Here is a 19,969-nt window from a genome sequence, read left to right on the forward strand (position 1 = left end):
AATGGCTCTCTGCTCTTTTGACACCTCAGTATGATGGAGGAGAGCAATGGATTCCATTTGTGGTAGATTTCCATCCAGCATCTCCTATCACCGAGCAATCAGGGAGAGCTACCCATTGCTGGCAAACTCTGAACATCTTGCGCCTTCTGTTGTAGCATTTCACCAGCCTCCTAATTTGCGCAGACTGTTAGTGAGAGCTGTGCTTAAGCCACCTATCACCAATCCTGGGTCTCATCCTTGTCACTCCAAATGCTGTATCACCTGTGTGTACCACAGGGAGACAGCTATTTTTACAAGCACTAAGACAGGCAGGACATATTACATCAAACAGAACATCACCTGCAGGTCCTGCAATATAATTTATGTCATCGAATGCAAAAGACCAGGATGTCATATCCAATACATAGGAAAAACCAAAAATGACCTACGCACATGGTTCAGAAACCACTAATTGGCAATCTTAACAAAAAAAGTGGAGCAACCAGTTGCAAAACATTTCAACATTGAGGGTCACAGCCTGTTGGACTTTTCTATAACAGTGATAGAGATGCCAACAGATCCAGCAGCACTGACTAAAAGGGAGAACTTTTGGATATACTCTCTGGACACATTGGCACCACATGGCCTGAACCTGGAGAACAGTACCACCACTACTTAGCTTCTGCAAATAAAGCCCCTCTGAGCATTCCATCCTCAAAGCTCTATAACTGCCACCTTGGTAACAGCATTTGTATGTTAGCAGCTGATGAAGGCAGAAGCTGAAACGTTTTGGTATTACAATAAAAACCACTGTTTTGTTAATCACAATTAACGTGTATATATTCTTAGATCTTTATAGGGATCTAGAGCAAGCTTGGGTGTTCTGTTTGTTGCTTGCAAAACTATATATATGAAATTAAAGGCAGGAAGATAGGCAAGGACAGGGAAAATATGAAGATATGGGTATTTTATAGTGGTAGAATGTTTTTGCTAGATTTCTAAATGACCTATGAAACAGGTATTTCTACTCCTATATATGCTAAATTATTATATCAAGTGTATTGTGAATTAGTACAGGTAATTTAACCTGCCACTGAATTTTTAAAAGTAGTAAGTTGAACAGGTTTGTGTGGTTTCCTTATTTATTGAAACAATGGTTTTGAGATTCTTTTTTTCTTTTATTCACACACACACACACACACACACACGCACGCGCACGCGCACACACACGTTGCCCTGCTAGATCAGGTCAAAGGACTATCTAAACCAGCTTCTTGTTTTCCCAGAGGCCAAGCAGATGTTTGTAAGAATGGCCCTTTCCAGCTCTCTAGCAACTGTTAATCAGGAAACAAACAGCCTCTAAATCTGGAGTTTACACAGGTGCTCCACACACTTTAAGTTGTTTTCCTTATGCTATCCACCCCCACCCACCAAGCCAAGAACTCTTTCCTGGCTAATTGCCAGTTCAAGCACCATCAGCATATTTGTGAAGTTAGATTTTTTTGCACCAATGCGCATTACTTTCCACTGTCTCACACTTAACATAATTTTGCTTCCCATTCACCAACTTTGCAGAGAAACTTTTAAAATTGTTTCTTGGAAGAATCCTCTTCTTACTTCTCTCTACTATTATTTAACCAGACACCAGCCCACAAGAGGATCTGTTCTTATCCAATGACTATTAGTATCTTTGTCAAAAGCCTTTTGGAAGTGAAACTACATTTAAAAATGAAACAAATAAATAAATAGCACGGATAGGGGTGCTCCAATAGGTATGCTTGTTGCTACTTGGTATCCATGACTATTGTCACATTAATTTTAGGCCTTAGGTCTTCAGCAGCTATCAGTTTCATGTTTTTTAACTACAAGTTTGCCTATTTTATAACCATTACTTGCGCCACATTAATGTAAAATTTGTTAATAACTTTGTAAGTACTACAAATATTTCAACAGTTTTGTTTATGGGAATGCAAAAACACAAACTGACTGCAGGATATTGCTTCATAAGCTATAAAAATTATTCTAAAAGTATATGGTTACACAAGCAGTGTTAGGTATAGCATACTAAAAGCTAAAATTTCCTGCCTTAAACTAGTCAGCAGAATTCTTGGGGGGGAGGAAGAATGCCCCTTAAATGTGTGTGCAGCTAGTCTCAGATCACTCTTGATACATTTCTGTATTTCATCTTCGTAGCAGTAATTACTGAAAAACTTGCCTGACCAAGATATGTACTACCAAATGACAGCAATACAGATACTGCTTCATCAGCAAGCTCATGGTGCCAAAACTGACATAACCTTACTTCCAAAAATTTATCTCTGATGGTCCTGTTACATAACAGTTCAATGAGTTGTTTTTTGCACAAATGCAACTTTGTGCCATCAGCTGCAAATGGGTTTTGCAATCACCCAAACTTCTCTGTTTCTAAGTAAACTTCATAATCACCCTTGGCTTAAGTATTAACTAAGCCTGGTGGCAGATCCAGTGACAGTTCACTGCAAGGTGCTTGTAACAGAGAGCTGTTTTTAGTGACTAATACAGCTCGCTTCTGATACACAGGCACCAAGGGCAGAGGCACTCAATTTCCTGTATGAGTACTTCATGGTGAACTGTCACCAGATCTGCCGCTAGCCAGCAGAGAGCAGTTCCCAAGTTTTAAAATACAAGACTTGAAACTTTCCAACATTCAGTTACAAGTTTTAAGAGGTATTCATCATACCAGTTAAGGATTAAAAGCAGTAATTATTTTGGGTTTACTTATAAAGCCTGTGGCCCACTTGCACAGCTATGTGACCCACAGGTTGAGAAATGCTGCTATAGAAGATTGTAGAGATAAGACTTTCTCTTGAAGAAACCATAATTATTTTCTCAGCAAGGCTTGCTCTTCTCTATGTTTGCTAATTCTCTTTAATTATACCATTAAGTTAAAAATGGAAATGTACAGCCTTCAAGTCGACTTATGGCAGCCCTATGCATAGGGTTTTCATGGTAAGCAGTATTCAGAGGGGGTTTACCATTGCCTTCCTCTGAGGCTGAGAGGCAGTGACGGGCCCAAGGTCACCCAGTGAGCTTCATGGCTGTGTTGGGATTCGAACCATGGTCTCCCAGGTCATAGTCCGACATCTTAACCACTACACCACACTGGCCTGGCCTGTAAATTCCAGGTTTTTATTAAAGCATTATACTGACTACCTTCCAAGCCAATGGCATACAGGCCAGTTTTAGGGACCACGAGACACATTTATTTGTTCAAAGATCAGCAATTTCATAAATAACTCTTGCATGGATGTTATTCAGACCTCATTACTTGTTAGTTTTTAACCAAATTAACAGCTGACATGTACCTGGTAGGAAAAAATAATGATCCAGCTGTGCTTTTACAATTTAAAAACTGAGGGACAATTCACACTGCCAACTGTAGTGGAAAATGCAAAGTAGTAAGTCATTACTGTATGCTTGCCTCTAACATTTTGTGTTTTATTCACCCAATGGAAAAGTTATGTTTAATGATATCTGATCTGCAGATTCACACATTACACTAATTTAAATCATCACATGACTCATATTTTTTGAAATTGGTCCCTTAAATAGAAAACAGAAATGTTTTTCACATGAAAATTGCAACCCATTTAGAACATATGTAATACCAACCCCAAACCAGGCTTTAGGAACAAATATGGGTACAACTGCAATTATACAGAAAAGAGGTAGAAACCATCTGTTTCTTAACCCTGAAATACCCATTTGCCTTTTGTCACCTCTTTCTCCACTATGTTTAGGTCAACTGCCTTGCTGCTATTCTAAACCAACATTAACATTGAAGATACAAGAGAATTTTTATTAACTTCAACCGTTTTGAGCACAGATCAGGTCAGCTGCAGGTTCCAATTAATTTAAGTAGCCTGTAGCATTGAAAGCAGCACAACAAACCAACTCAGTAGATTGCAAATATTATTTATTGCATGTGGAGGATTAAATTTACAGGCAAGTGGTAGATCTGTCATACAGAACCCCTGAGATTCACACCAAACTTCATCCTGTAGATGGTGTTTGTATAGTTTGGCGGTTCTGCAGTGGTTATGCCAATTAACTGTTCCTCACAAGTTAGCCCACATACAAGCCACTATGCTATTACTGTGAATAAACTCAGCCCCTAAATTGTATATTACAGAAGCCATTGGCCTTAACAGTGTAAGAAAAAAGTTTTCCTTGCAAGCATTTAAGGTTTAGAAAGTCTATTTTCCTAACACTGTTGGAATACCAACCAACATCATGTCATCACAGATGAATTTGAAAGCAGCCAACTGCATTCTAGTTATAATACATTAGCAAACCCCTCAAATAAAAGTATAGCATTATAGGTTCAACTCCAGAAAAGTTTAAACACACACCAAAAAGATAAAAAAGGAAAATTGAGCTAATATTCTATTAATAAGCTAATGTTCTTCACTACAATCATAGACTGATCTCACACATCTGGGATTAGGATGCATTGATAGTTTTTTCAAGGGCTGAATTCTATCATTCTGAGAGGTTAAAAAGGGCATCATTCTGTCTTGGTTCATGTTGGTGTACTGTACCAGTGAAGATCTTTCAGTAACGAGCAGCCAATTTCACTAGAGAAGTTAGAAAGATTTCACAATCATCCTACTTTTTCCAGTGTGACCACATTCCAACAGTAGACACATAAAGAGGCGAGAACATATCTACCTTGCCAAGGATATGGCTTAGAGAAAGACTGCTTGTGTATTCCAAACTGATCGACAAGATGTTTTGTAAATGTTAAAACAAGAGTCTTATGGACAATAAGGCACTATGCAAAAAAAAGACGAGTCAAACATGCTTTCAAGAGTGGAGTGGGATGAAGAACTGAACATACACAGTTTGTATTGCAAGAAAAATACAAAGCAGAAACTGCCGGAGCCATTTGGTCCATTTACTGCTTGCTTAGCTAAGTGCTGTTATGTTAAGAGCAAGTCTGTCAAATATATGAATACTTTACTCTACATCTTTAACATTTCCGAGGCTGTTGAATAATGCACATTCTTTTGGGCAGTATAATCTTCTCCAGAGTGGGTCGTGGCTTTTGATGTGTTACTTGTGAGGCTGTTGCTGGAAATTTATGCCTGAGCTGTAAGATTAAAAAAAGAAAAGTTAAGAATATGTATGGAATAATACCTAACAACAAACCATCAGCATTAAAATTCAACCTGGCACAAAAGCCTCATTATTGTTGCACCCTTTAAAAAAACAGAGTCCTGCAACTTTAACACACAAGTTTCATTAAAAACCATAAAATTTAAACATGAAAGCAGTAAAAGAAATAGAACCGTTAGGAGAAAATGATGGTGGTGGTGATAGGAGAATTATCAAGCAAACAGATTGAAAAATATAATTTTAATACTGAACAAAAAAACTAAACAAAGAAACCTCCCACACGTTAACATTTTGTTCCTTTCAATAACATTCAAGGTGGAAGCAGCAGAAGATGAGGGAAATAGGCATGTGATGATCTTTGCCTACCTCTCTCTTCTGGTGTTTCCCTTTTATGACCCCAACTCTTACAGCTCCTGATACAAAGGGATATTAAATGCTAGCTCCTATCCTACAGGCAGGGTTAGTAACAGAAACGGAAGTCTGGAAGATGGCTGCTAGCCTACTGCTTTCTAATTTTTGTCTACCCTCTAGTTACACTATCAGCTGATTGATGTCCAGCTCCACAAAACCAGGAACAAGAAGTATTAATTCCTGCTTTCGCTCTTCCAAGGGTTCCCCAACACACACGCACTTACTTTTGCCTTGCGACTGAGTAGTCAAGATTCTGCTCCCTATTTTCTGGCCAAACACAAGTGCTAGGATAAATAATAATTGTAACTGGGTAAGGAAGGAGAGAATAGTCAACCACATTTGAGACAGCCCTCCATGATCACAGTGATTCAACTAGTTATGGAAAAGAATTGCATTTTGCTCTGAGTGATAGGACCAAAACTGAGATGCTTTATAAGCGAAGATGTCTGGATCCCGTACAAATCATATGTAGCAACTGAGGATTTGTTCAACAGCAAGATTATCATCTAGAGTTGTACTAGTCATTTCAGGTTTGGTCAGTAGAATAAGAGAGTAGAGTAAGCTGTGCCCCTTCAAACTGCAGGTAGGAGAACATTTTTGAAAGTTCACCTATGTTAACAGAAACACTACACAGCAGACAGAGAACTGCACTGCAGTCTCTCTCTCTATGTAAGTTTTCTTGTGACAGGATGCTTTAAAATAAGCACACCCTCCCAGAAGCATTAACAAATAGCAATCTCAGCTGCAGTACAAAGTGGTACACTCTCAATTTCCATAGACTGTTTAAACTACTCGAGGAATTACTTGCTTTAGAATGATCTAAAGGAATTTCAAATCGGACTGACCTGTCCCAAGAAGCAGGAGCACATATTTTAACACCTCAAGTCCCTGTGCAGCAGGCAACTTCCCAAGCTCCACTTCCAGTTCCTGATGTTTTTTCTTCTTCTCATCGATCCTCAGTTGACCCTCTCATTGAGGAAAAGCTAGATGCTCATACACACTGGAAACTACGACTTAGCCCCAAGTCTTTAGTCTTGTCTCAAGTACCATATCACCTTTCATCTAATCGATATGACAATCACAACCCCTTCAATATCAAGACATATATTCATCATTTTTTGCAGACTCAAAATTTACATCTGTTTAATTTAAATGACATCATGAAAGCTGAAATTTTATCAAAAGCGCAGCCTGACATGTCAATCCTACTCACTTTTAAAACTAGTAATACTGTGATCTCGCTTTTGAACAACAGACGTCGCTTTAGCAATCTGGGCATTGGACTGCATAGACATTTCATTAATGTTGCCAGCCCTCACCCTTTAATTTTGAAACGCACTTCTATGAATCAACAACCAGTCTTGACAGACCATTTAGCTGCATTGCCATCTAAACCTATCATTCCAGCTGACACTCCCAGATACACTGCTTCTATCTTAGATCCCCAGAACATTCCCCCAGCTACAAGACAAAAAAAGACGGCCAATGAAAGATCACCACTAAATTCTGACCACTACCAATTTCAATCTCCAAATTTTTTGGAAGACAAAGTTGATGACTTAACATCTAAATTCTCCAGTTTCTCTGATAATGCTCAAAACGACATCATCGACAACCTTCAAAACCTCTTGGTAACTTTACAGAATAAATAATCTTTGCCTCATTTTGAGACCGACACTGCTGATATACCTTTGAAAATTTCCCCTAACTCCTTGCCCTTGACCCTCGAACTAACAATAGAAAGACGTACTAATTCTATACATCCATCATGCTGAATCACTGAGCCAGGACCATATGAATCAAATGGATCCTCCCTAATATCCCCCGGTCTCAAAAAGGCGCGGCCCAACACTAGTGTGATTAGATCTATACCCACTGTGCTAGGTAAAGGGAGACACAATCGTCAAAACAGTTCTTGACTCCAAATTAGCTCTCGTTCATCTCGCTGCTTAGCCACGTTAACTCGAGTGCATTTAAAAAAAGAAATATGCTACTGTGAAAATAAACTAACACATTCAGACTACTCAGTTTTATTTTTTAATGCGAGATCAGTTAACAACAAGACTGCCATTATCTATGACCTTATTAAAGACGAACATGCTGATCTCGTATGCATAACTGAAACCTGGCTGGAAGATGCAGGGGGTGTTAATCTAAATTGCCTCTGCCCCCCAGGATATTCCGCCTTCCATCAATCTAGATTAGATAATCGTGGAGGGGGTGTAGCCATTATTCACCGCAAAGCTATTTCTCTATCTAGGCTATCATCTCAGTACCATCCTGGTTTCGAATCTCTCGGTTTAAAATTTAATCACCAGAATCCCACTGTAATCCTATTAATCTATCGTTCACCTCACTATTCAACTACCTCCCTATCTGAACTACTTGACCTAATTTCAGGATTGATGCTGGAATCCCCGAATCTTCTAGTGTTAGGAGATTTCAACATCCATGCAGAATCTTTCTCCCTAAGATCAACAAAGGACTTCATGACTTCGATGTCAACTCTGGGGTTCCAACAATTAGTACGGACCCCAACTCACACAGCTGGCCACACCCTTGACCTTATTTTTCAGCCAGTTTCAGATACGAACGACTTTCAAATTGATGATATTGTCACTTCCTCATTGTTTTGGTCTGACCACTACCTGATCCAATTTAAGTTATCATTTATGCCTTCTCCAGCTAAGGCGCCGCCTCCTATCAAATTATATTGCCCCAGAAGATTATTAGACCAAGATGTATTCTTATCCAGACTCAAAGACTACCCCGATGTCCATTCAGGAGAACCAATTGACATTCTTACCAACATCTGGAATAATAGGTTGTCTGAAACAATAGATACAATTGCCCCTCTCCGTCCATTGAAAATGGCCAGACCTAAACCTGCTCCCTGGTTCTCAATAGAACTGTTAAAAATGAAGCGTGTTTATCGGCAATTAGAGCGTCGTTGGCAAAAGACAAAGGATCCACTTGATCGGGTTGCTGTCAAAAAATTCGTTAAAACTTATACCTCAGCTAGACATGCAGCCCAAAGATCCTTTTACTCAACGGAAATTGCTTTAGCGAATAATCAACCAAAAGAACTTTATCGCATAGTGAATAATCTCCTGCATCTGCCACAATCCGCTTCGCATACAATTCATTCTCAGGCTCGCTGCCAAGAATTTGCAACATTCTTTGAGGCTAAAATTGATCAGATTCGTTCTATCTTAGATCATACCACCACAACAGACGAAAATAATACTACATCTGAAACTCATGACTCCTCTCTTTTTTCTACCTTTCAATTTGTTTTCCCTGAAGACATCTCCCAATCTCTGAAGGGTATGAATCCCACTACTTGCCCACTTGATCCATGCCCTTCCTGGCTCATAAAAATATCTAGAGCTGAATTAGCTAACTGGCTCAGTGTAATTGTCAACTCCTCCCTCCAACAAGGCTATTTACCTGAATGTCTGAAGGTAGCTATTATTACCCCATTATTAAAAAAACCTTCTCTTGATTCCGCACTGTTAAATAATTTCCGTCCAGTATCCAATCTGCCTTTTTTGAGCAAAGTCATCGAGAGAGCTGTAGCCACTCAATTACAAACATTTCTAGACTCCACCTGCGGCTTCGATCCCTTTCAATCTGGCTTTAGGCCGAATCACGGAACTGAGACAGCTTTAGTTGCTCTAATGGACGATCTTCGGCTAGAACTAGATAAGGGTAATTTATCCCTGCTAGTTCTATTAGATCTATCTGCCGCTTTTGATACTATCGATCATGACATCCTTTTAGATCGCCTATATCAAATAGGATTTAGAAGGATAGTCTTACAGTGGCTCCACTCCTTCTTAGAGGGCAGGACTCAGAGAGTTGCCCTTGGGGATTATCATTCCACACCCTGGCCTCTACGGTTTGGCGTCCCACAAGGCTCTGTCCTGTCCCCAATGTTGTTTAACATTTATCTGAGACCTTTAGGTAAGATTATTCAGGAATTTGGAATTCATTATCACCAATATGCGGACGATACTCAGCTGTATTGCTCTTTTCCACCGAATGCAAAAGATGCTGTCTATCCCCTTAATCAATGTCTTGTGGCAGTACAAAACTGGATGAACAGGAACAAACTAAAGTTCAATCCAGAAAAAACAGAGGTCATTCTCATCGGAAAAAGTCCTCCACAAGAATTAGGCAATTTACCTTCACTAGATGGAGTTCTCCTTCCCCTAAAGACTCAAGTCCGTAGCTTGGGCATAATTTTGGATTCAGCTCTGACCTTAGAACCCCAGATTACGGCTGTTTCTAGAACGGCTTTTGCTAAATTAAAACTCGTTCGTCAACTTCGACCGTTTCTGGGAATGTCTGATTTAAGAAAAGTTACTCAAGCACTAGTGACCTCGCGATTAGACTATTGTAATACCCTATACATCGGACTACCTGCAAAATCGCTCCGACCTCTTAAATTAGTTCAAAGAGCAGCAGCAAGAATGATCACTAGAACCAGTCCGTGGGTCCACACCACGCCCCTTCTTTATCATCTACATTGGCTCCCCATCGAATTCCGGCACCAGTTCAAGATTCTGGTTTTAACATTTAAAGCCCGACACGGATCAGCACCGATATATCTGACTAATCGTCTTTCTGAATTCCAGTCTTCCCGTCCTATCAGATCGACCACCGAATCTACTCTGATTGTTCCATCAACATTTACCATCCGACACACGGCTATCAGAAATAAGACTTTCTCGGTTGCCGCTCCCTCCTTATGGAACCAGCTTCCGCCCGAGATACGACTTTCCACTTCTATCATCGATTTCCGGCGCCGGATAAAAACATTTTTATTTTACCAAGCTTTTAACGTCTGATTGAAAATGTTGTAGAAAATTGTTTTAGTAGATATACTTTCATATTTTTTATTGCGTTATTTAGTATTTTGTATTGGACTATGCCTTACTGTTCTCCGCTCTGAATTCTAATTTTTTTGAACTAGAGCGGAATATAAATCCATTAAATAAATAAATTACCTCAGGACTTTAGCACTTCATTCTGCTGCCTATGTAGATGAGCCTCAGGATTTCATTGTGGAGAAAGACAACTCACTGGTTTTTACAGAATCAAATGCTTTCTGTCCTCCCGGAATGCAAGTCATGTGCTAGGCTAGACCCTTGAAGTGGCACCTGCACCTCTGCATTCAAGTTATTTATCTTATCACTAGAGGGGTAACTTGTGCCACTGGCCAATCCCACAGCAAGAAGAGCTACTGACAAAACACCAGACTTCAAGCAGTTCTAAACTTTCTCTTATTTGGGACATCTAAATACCTCCTTCTGTCCCTCTGGGATTGCTGTGTGTGTTTGGAAGAAAAAGTCAGAAAGAGGCAAGAGGAAAGGACTTTGCTGGATGGAAGAGGAGCTGTATTTGCTGTCTGAAGCAAAAACAAAAAAACACCGCTACCAAATTAATCCCTGATGCAACATCTTAAGGCTTGAAATGGCAAGACATAAGGATTAATTCAATGTATTCATAAATGAGCAAGCAAGCAACATCCTGAAATGGTCCAAGTGCAGAGCCCTGCTTGAGTGGTGCCAAAATTACTGTAAGTCCTGTCCCAGCAAGTTCTCTGCATCTGATGAAACAGCATTCCACTGCTTTTCAAGCAGAGGAACCCTTAAGGGTCCCTTTTCTCCAGATGAAAAATGTGAGTAGGAGAGGTAATCCTTGATTCTCCCTCTCCCCACCTTCCATTCAGCAACCATTCGAGATTTTTTTATTATTATTATTAAATTTTATTTATACCCTGACTTTCGGCCAAAGGCTCTCAAGGCGGCTTACAAAGAAAAATAAACACAGGTATAAAAATACAATATAAAAATACAATAAAAGCAATACAATTTACAAAAATTAAATTAAATAACAAATAACATTATAATAACAAATAAGATTAAATAACAAATAACATTATCATTATCAGCACCGCCAAGAAAGAAGAGGTGATGTAACAAACTGTTTTGTGATACCTTAAAGACTAACAGATTTATTGTGGCACAAGCTATATGAAGTGTTATCCTCAGTTGGCAGGGGTGTGTGCATATATATATAAACACACAAAATTGTGAGCAATGAGGCCCAGTAACAATGAAATACAAGTACACAATGGCTCAGTTTGCACATAATGCCATGTCAAAGCATGGTTAAGCATAAACAAGCAAGTGTACAGGTACTCACAGCAAAACTCATGGCTGCTTTGCTCCTCTTCTGGTTCATCTGTAGCCATCTTACCCAAAGCTAAGTCATAGTTTGGCTTAGTGTTACATGTCTTCCCCAGACAAACTGCAAGTGATAAACCAAGAACAAACCTTGGCAACAGCTTATGGTTTGCCTGGAGTGAGACAAACCATGAGTCCAGGCAGTACAACAGCAGCATGATCAGGGGAGGAGCAGAGCAGTCGCAATTTTTGCTGCAAGTACACATGCACTCACACTTAGCCATGGTTTGGCTTAACACTACTAGTCCCCTGGGTCAATCCTATGTAAGCATTATGTGTATACAAGTACAGACCACTCATAATAGAAGTAATTGGTGGTAAAATCCTGTCTGGAGCAAATTACTGCTCTTGCAAATGATCATTGTACTTGTATACATTTAGTTTTACACAGAATTGTCAGACTACACCTCTTTCATTTCATGGCCATTTGGTCTCACTACTTCCCCTTCCTCGATACCCATGGATTTTATTTGAGGATGCCAATTGAGGCTAACACTCCATGCATCTAATGAAGTGGGCTGTAGTCCACAAAAGACCCGCTATGCTTTAAAATGCCTCAAGACTCTCTGTTGCTTTTGTTGCAAGAAACGAATGTGGCTACCTCCCTGGAAGATTTGTTTTGTCATTCAGGTATAAGTCCTCTTTTTTTTTGTAAAAAAATGCAGGGTGCCAGTACTCATACTTTGACAAAAATGCTGCTAGTGGCAGCACAAAATGCAGTGGACAGCAAAAAAAGATGTACCAGGACTCTGTACTGGTGAGTTTTATCACAAAAAAAGCACCGGGTATAGTTCATACACATAAGAAGTCTTGAAGGCAACTTTGCAATTTGTCCTGCTCATATGTACTTACTTTCTCCAGTGCATCTGCTAGCAGAATACTCATGCTTTGCATTTTGATGACATTAACAGAGCTGCGAAGCAGAAAAAAAAGTCAACCAGGACGTTAAATTTTCCTAAAAGTCTTAATGTTGTATATTACATTCTCCCTCATCCAAATCCTAACCTGCAGTGCAATTTGGCTCTGCTTAATAAACCAATTTAGGGACAAACTAGATGTTACATTAAGCATGCAAGTGACCCTTGATTTCCGTTTACTAAATAGCAGCTGTAGGTTCCTCAACCCACCTTTAAACAAGCACACAAGGGGTTACTAGAAACTTAATGCTAATTTGGCCCTAATTTCAGTCATTGCTAATGTTGCATAGGTCACTGTATATTCTTTTGACTTTGAATCAAATGGTGCCAGAAGGGCATGGGAAGAGAAAGTTAACAGATCCCCCGCTCCTCTGGACACGGCCAAGGTGTAAAACAGAGTACTGAGAAATCAGAGAGAAAATAACTCCTAAATAAGTAAGTCAATCTGAAAATAGAGTTTTTTTACCACAGGCAAGACATAACCAAATGTATGCTTCTGCTGCAAGAAGCTAAAATCACTTGTCTTGTTCTTACTCCCAAGTATTCTGTGTAACATTTATGTAACATTAATTTATTGCAATACTCATGCAGGGATGAAACAGATGAATGCAGGGTGTGGCTGACCTCCTGAGCATGCAGTCACATCAGAGCTAAATGATTTCTGGGATTTTATTTATTATTATTATTTATTTATTTATAGCATTTTATCCTGCTCATCACTGAAAAAACAGCTCCCACTGCAGATTACAAATGTTAATGGCAACAGAGTCCCTGCTCTCAGGTGTTCAATCTAAAAGGCATGACACATACGGGAAAGGAATTAGGAGGAAGGTGGAACAAGCAAACTCCTGCACTGTTTCTTAGTGAAAGAATTCATGTAATGACTAGCTGGAACTCAAACATTTCAAGGAGGGGAGGAGCCCAAAATTGCTGGCCTTTCAGCAGAGCTGATGCAGAGGTCCTGCAGTGCAATTTCTCTCCCTTTAAGATAGAGACTGGAATGGCTTGGATTGTTATCCCAGGATAACAAATAATATAAACAAGTTCTTTTTGTGCCACAAAGCCAGACGATTAAGCTACAATTGAGCCACTGACAGATTTCAGCCAGCACATCTTAAAATCGTTTTTCCATTTAATAGCCACTGCCTAATGGAGTAAGTTGTTTTATAGGCCTTTTGCTTACTAATTTTATGCGGAGGAAGCTCAATTCAGTTCCAGGAATAGTGCTTGCATGGTGAAAGGAAGACCACAATAGGGTTTTTTTTGTACATGTGGTTTTGCTATAAATAATGAACACTTGTCTCAGAGGAAAGTAAAAAGAATTTTCTGCACAGTTGCATTATGGGCAACTGCTTAAATTGCCAAAAAAATTATAGCACTTATTTCCAGCTTTCTGGGCATCTCCTTTTAGATAAGAACAAAACTTTATGCACTATGAGTTTTGCCTCATGTCACAGAAACTTTCACTAAGCTATCCCACCATTGCCACGAAACTCTGCAGGACCAGTTATTTATTGTGCTATTTTTTGAAAGAGGAAAATGCAAAAAAGTAAAATCACTAAAAAAAATTGTGTTGGTTCTGGAAGGTCTCCCTCCACCCAGTGCAAAAAAAACCTCTACCAGTCTCTACCTGTAAAATGAAACCTCCAGCATGGAGCTTCCCATTCTTCCAGTCGAATGAGTGTGTGTATACGCACAAGGTCTACCAGTGGGATCCTCGCTGGCAGTAACCCACAGAAATTGGGTATTCTGGAGGCAGGAGGGGCTGAGCTGGCCTGGGCTTCTAAGCAGGCCCCACTGTCATCACTTGATGGCTTCAGGGCTGATTGTAACGGCAGTTCCAAACTGGCATAGCATGGAGGAGAGTTTTGCCTGTCCCACCTTCCACCTGAGGCATCATGAGGGGCAGGTCTTCAGATACAGAGGCGGTTACACCACTCTGTCATGCTACACTGCTGCCCGGCCAGGATTAGGATTGCTCTGTAAGCCCAACAGCTCTAAGATTCAGCTAGTGGTGGAGCTGTAGTGATATCATGAACATTCATGAACATTACAACTGCTAAGGAAATGATCAGGCCCATCTTTTTGAGGAAGTCAGAGGTCAAGAATTTTGAGAAATAGGCTGTGACAATATAGTATTTTTAAGGCTAAGCAGTTTAAACCTCTGAGGTAGATATCTGCTGGCAGGTCAGCCAAAGTCCTTTCAAGGAATAACGTAGGGTATGCCTTGCATTGTGAACTTCTTTTGATTTTTAAAACTTCCAGTGCATAATTTTCCCAGTGCTGGAGATACTCTTTTCTTATGCGTTCTTTCACATTACCTTTGTATATTTGCTGCAATAGTATTGCTGCCAATAACACTGTTTATAACTCTCTTTCCCAAACCTGTACTCATTCACCATCTAGCAGCTATAATAATGCCATGACAAGCCTCAACAGCACACATACCTAGGTTTGTCTCTCCCTGGGATTTTAGTACTTCTTTCAACAGGTGCATTCTCCAGCTTCTTGGAAACTCTCATACCTCCAGCTTTGACTGTAAAATAAAGTAGTGATAGCATATGTGACTGGCAAGTGATTTGTCTGTTTCGGTTATGCAAGAAGTACATTGCCAAAAATACATTTATTGGTAAGGTACAGGTTTTAATTTACACTTATACTTCTGTTAACGCATACAATTCAAGGACATAGGAAGCTGCCTTCTACCAAGCCAGACCATTGGTCCACCTAGCTCAGTATGGTTCTTCAACCTTGGGCTCCCAGATGTTGTTGGGCTACAACTCTCATCCCCAGCCAGCTTAGCCAATAGTCAGGGATGATAGGAGCAAGGATGAAGGCGGCTGGTCTATACTGACTGGCAATACAACATTTTAGACAGGAGTCTTTCCCAGCCCTATCTGGTGAGTTCAGGGATTGAACCTAGAAAACATATGCATGCAAAGCATGTGCTCTTACCATTGAACTATTGCCCTGGCATACATTGGTTCTTAGGCTACCTTCATAAGCACTGCTGACATCATCATTTGATGAAGAAGACATTCATTAATCTGTATGGACTACAGCCTAGTTAGTGCTGGCTGAGATTATTACAATTCATTCAGTTCTGATAGTGAACCTCTTAAACATACGCACCTATCTTTCTGTACATTGAGAGCCAGTGTGGTATAGTGGTTAGACTGAGTGTTGGACTATAGCCTGGGAGACCAGGGTTTGAATCCCTTCTCAGCCACAAAGCTCACTGGGTAACCACCTTGGGCCAGTCAGTGTTTGTCACACTAACCTACCTCACAGAGTTGTTGCGAGGACAAAACGGAGAGGGGAGAACCATGTATACCACTTTGAGCTCCTTGGAGAAATGGTGGTGTGTGTGTATGTATGTTTAGGCATAAATACATACATACCTTTATAATTGCTATACCATGCCTTTGCACTGTGGCTCCCATGCAGCTTGGTGATGTGCATGTTGTACTTATTTAGAATACTTGGGAGCCCTTCTAACCCATGAAAAAAGTTAAATTGCTCTTGAAAAAGCTTGACATAAGCATAACAATTCAGAATTTGGAGAGAGAAGATTCACCATACCTCAGTTTGGAGAGAGAGAGATTTACCATGCCTTGATCTTTTAAGTGTTTTTGCCACAAAGTTTATTTGCAACCATAACAGCTAAAAAAAGGGTAGTAGTAGTAATCTCAAGTACTTGAGTTTCTAACAACTTTGTTGTCTAGATGTGGCCTCCAAGTAATATTATTTATTTATTGCATTTGTATACCGCCCCATAGCCGAAGCTCTCTGGGCGGGTAACAATTAAAAACATTAAAAACAAATATACAAATTTAAAAACACGTAAGTAATAATATCTGCCAATCTCAGATCTGAGCATAGTCCACATCAAATGACGTTTTAATTAATCTACCCAAAACAAAATGGAAATGGCCTGCCTTCAAGTCGATTCTGACTTATGGCGACCCTATGAATAGGGTTTTCATGGTAAGTGGTGTTCAGAGGTGGTTTACCATTGCCTTCCTCTGAGGCTGAGAGGCAGAGACTGGCCCAAGGTCACCCAGTGAGCTTCATGGCTGTGTGGCGATTCGAACCCTGGTCTCCCAGGTTGTAGTCCAACACTCTATCCACTACGCCACACTGGCTCTCCTACCCAAAATAAGTAAACAATAAAAAGGTACTTCATGTGGTGTGAGGATGCACTTGACTGTCTCCATTCTCTCAAGTGATAATTATGCACTTCAATGCTGAGCAGTGTCAAACAAATTCATCTTTAAAAGAATGTAAAGATATTTCAGATATAGTTGTTGAAATAAATGTCATTTTCCCCTATGTGGCACAAGGATATTGCTATATTTTAAAATTGATAGGTTAAGAAGAGGGAGAATAGAACTTGGGTTATATTATCTCATATTAAGCCATATTTTAATCTAGTTCTATTTGTCAGCAAGATCACATATCAATATGGAAGTTATGGAAATAAATAGAAAGGGTTTACTGAATGCAAAAATCAAATGTTTTGAAGCAGTTAAGTTTTGTGCAGGCAGGACTTGAGATGTTATCACAACAAGATGATTAATACCAACATGAAGTTCAGCTTCATATTTAAATATATTTAAAACATTTATAGTCCAAATTTTGATCCATATGGCTCTGCAAGGCAACTTCAATTAGTCACAATAAAACACCACAAAAAAAAATTAACCAGGAAAGCATTCCAGATATGCCCAACAAGCACTTAGGAACGTCTCTGATGTACAATGATTATAATAGGAAATAGACTGAGCACAGTTTTAATAGGGTTTTTAATAGGGTTGCTTACACTATGCAATGACTGTACCAGATGAATAATTTACATTATTTACAACCTCAAGGCTGATGTTTGTCAGAGAAGGAAAGATGGAGGCAAGAGAAAGAGGGTATGATGATGCATTTTAGTTTCAAAGGACAAATGAAGTTAAATAAAAAGCTTCAAAGGAGAAAGGAGCTGGAGGGCCTTTGTACCTCTGTATGCTTGTTGCCTACACTTGTGACTTTTGGGAACCAAGTAAAGACATTTTTTATTTTTCCAGGCTTTTAAGTTCAGTATTTGAAGGTGTTTACTGGTCATATCTTTATTTGTTTTCAGATAGTATGGTATTTTAGTTTTAAATGCAATTAATTTTATTACACATTTTATTTTTGTAAGTCATCTCAGACATTTTGTGGAGAGGCAGGCTACAAGTTAACAGCACAGAATTGTTTTGGCAGTGACCTCCAGGCATAAGGGGAAGTGAACGTTTTCATTCGGCATTCAGATAAGAAAGACGTATGCTTTCATTTTATTGTTGTATTAAAGAGGCTGCAGTTCTTGCAAGCTCTGGCCAATTAATGATAATATTCATAAACTAATGCCCATTTTATCCTCAAAGCAACCCTGCAAAGTACATTTTATTTGAACTTACCTTGTTCCTAATCAGGTCCTCTTAACTACTACACCACACTCTTGCTTTCAGTCACAGCCTGGTCTAGCAGTATTAGCTAGAGGATTTGATTCTCAGCTAGAGGAAACAGTGGTTTTCAGCACATGATGACTGGACAACCTCTTTCATATTTTCATTCATGACTATTTTGTTAACCACCTTCATTTTAAAACCTCGTTCGTTTTCAAGCTACCCATCAACGAGTTGCAATACCATTAAGCTACAGGAGCAGTTTGCAACATTTAAGAGCCAGCTTAGTGTCAACCACTAATTAACCTAGGCATAACCAAAATAACTGGTATAACCAAAATGAGACTGTTTGTGGCATACACACGATACAAACAAGCCCCGTCCAAATGGGAGGAGCTTTAGAGATGCAGAACAGCCTGTACTCCAAAAAATAAAATCCATGATAAACAAACAACTATGAGCGTGCACGGCCTCTGTTGTAAGGACACAGAGGCGCCTGGCAGTGTAACTGTCCTTCAAATCACACTCAATGGGAGTTTTAGCTTTTTATTCTAGCAGTGAGAGGAAGGAAGGATCGCAGCTGGAAAGGCCGCGCGCTGCGGACTCAATGAAAATCGCCCCCCCTCCACACACGGCCCGCTTACTATTCAACATGGGGAGGGAACCTCTGACGTAGTTTGTAATAACACAATTCAGCCTCACGTGTAGCGTGGCCCTCGTACGCATATGAAGAGGGGAAGAAGCGGAGGAAAACCATTGCTTAAGGGTAACATAATTAGAGTAATAATAGATAGTGGTGAGTGGGAAACAGAACCTCAGACGCGCGCACATCGGGGGCTGAGGGGCATTACATCACTCGTTTTACAACCTCAAGGCTGATGTTTTCTTCCCCCAAATTAATTACTTTTGGAAGAACTTTTTATTAGGCTCTAATAGGCGACACATGCTATGAAAACACCAAGATTAGGAGACAGCAAGACTAATGCAACCGCCTCTCCCTTCGTTCCTAACCACTGGCCGAGTCCAGCAATAAAACGACGTTTTCTGAGGGAATAAACGTCTCCAAAGACAGCGGGATCTGGCACTGAAATGCATCCGAACCCCACTTACCTAGGAGTAAAGCCTACTGAATCCAATAGGACTTACTTCTGAGTAAGCACAGTTACGATTGCGCTGTGCGGAACGGCTCTTCCCCGCTCCCCCTTCCTGGCGCTGTAGGGGGACTACAGGTTCTAAGCAGCCCCGGCGTCTGTCATGACCCTCAAGTACCTGCCTGCTTACCTGCGGGGGAGCGCCCCACTTTCAGCGAGGAGGGCGTCACGGGTAATTCGGACTTTGCCATAAAGGCTACGCGAAAAGGGCGGTGGGAGGCAGTCGACGATGTCACAGATAACACGCAGGCTACTAACTCTCGATAACTACGTCTTTGCTTCCTTTATTGGGGAGGAGGCAGAGGGGCGTTGCTACCAGTGGTGGAAAGGGGCGGGGAAGGGGAGAGAGCTGGAGAAAAAAATTGGAAGCAGCAGCTTCTAGCCCAAAACCAAGAGAAAGGTTCGGGTTTCTTTGGAGGTTGGCCTTCCTCGCTGGATTTTAAACTCAGAACGTGTTTTCAGTGCACAAAACTTGACATATGTAAAGGTCCATGTGCCCATTTCCCTCACACATGAGAATGAGAGAGAAATACAAACAAACGCATCTAAGGAGAAAAACTCAAAGTAGGAATTACAAATTAAAAATTCGAGAGCATCATTGTGGTCCTTACGTTCATGGCACTCACTAGCTTATTTTCCCACCCACCCTCGAGAGAAAAGTCGCACAA

General features: G+C 40.2%; 1 protein-coding gene across 1 annotated transcript; it reads right to left on the bottom strand.

The window, feature by feature from the left end:
- Positions 1–3,917: 3,917 nt before the first annotated feature.
- DAPL1 (death associated protein like 1) lies at positions 3,918–19,590 on the bottom strand. Its single transcript, XM_061608681.1, has 4 exons — positions 19,432–19,590; positions 15,167–15,254; positions 12,654–12,714; positions 3,918–5,110 (listed from the first exon to the last, which is right to left on the bottom strand). The coding sequence occupies exons 1-4, from the start codon at positions 19,490–19,492 to the stop codon at positions 4,991–4,993; spliced, it is 330 nt and encodes a 109-aa protein (XP_061464665.1). The 5' UTR covers positions 19,493–19,590; the 3' UTR covers positions 3,918–4,990.
- Between the last annotated feature and the right edge of the window lie 379 nt (positions 19,591–19,969).

Source organism: Rhineura floridana, chromosome 2 (genome assembly GCF_030035675.1).
Source record: "Rhineura floridana isolate rRhiFlo1 chromosome 2, rRhiFlo1.hap2, whole genome shotgun sequence".
NCBI lineage: Eukaryota > Metazoa > Chordata > Lepidosauria > Squamata > Rhineuridae > Rhineura > Rhineura floridana.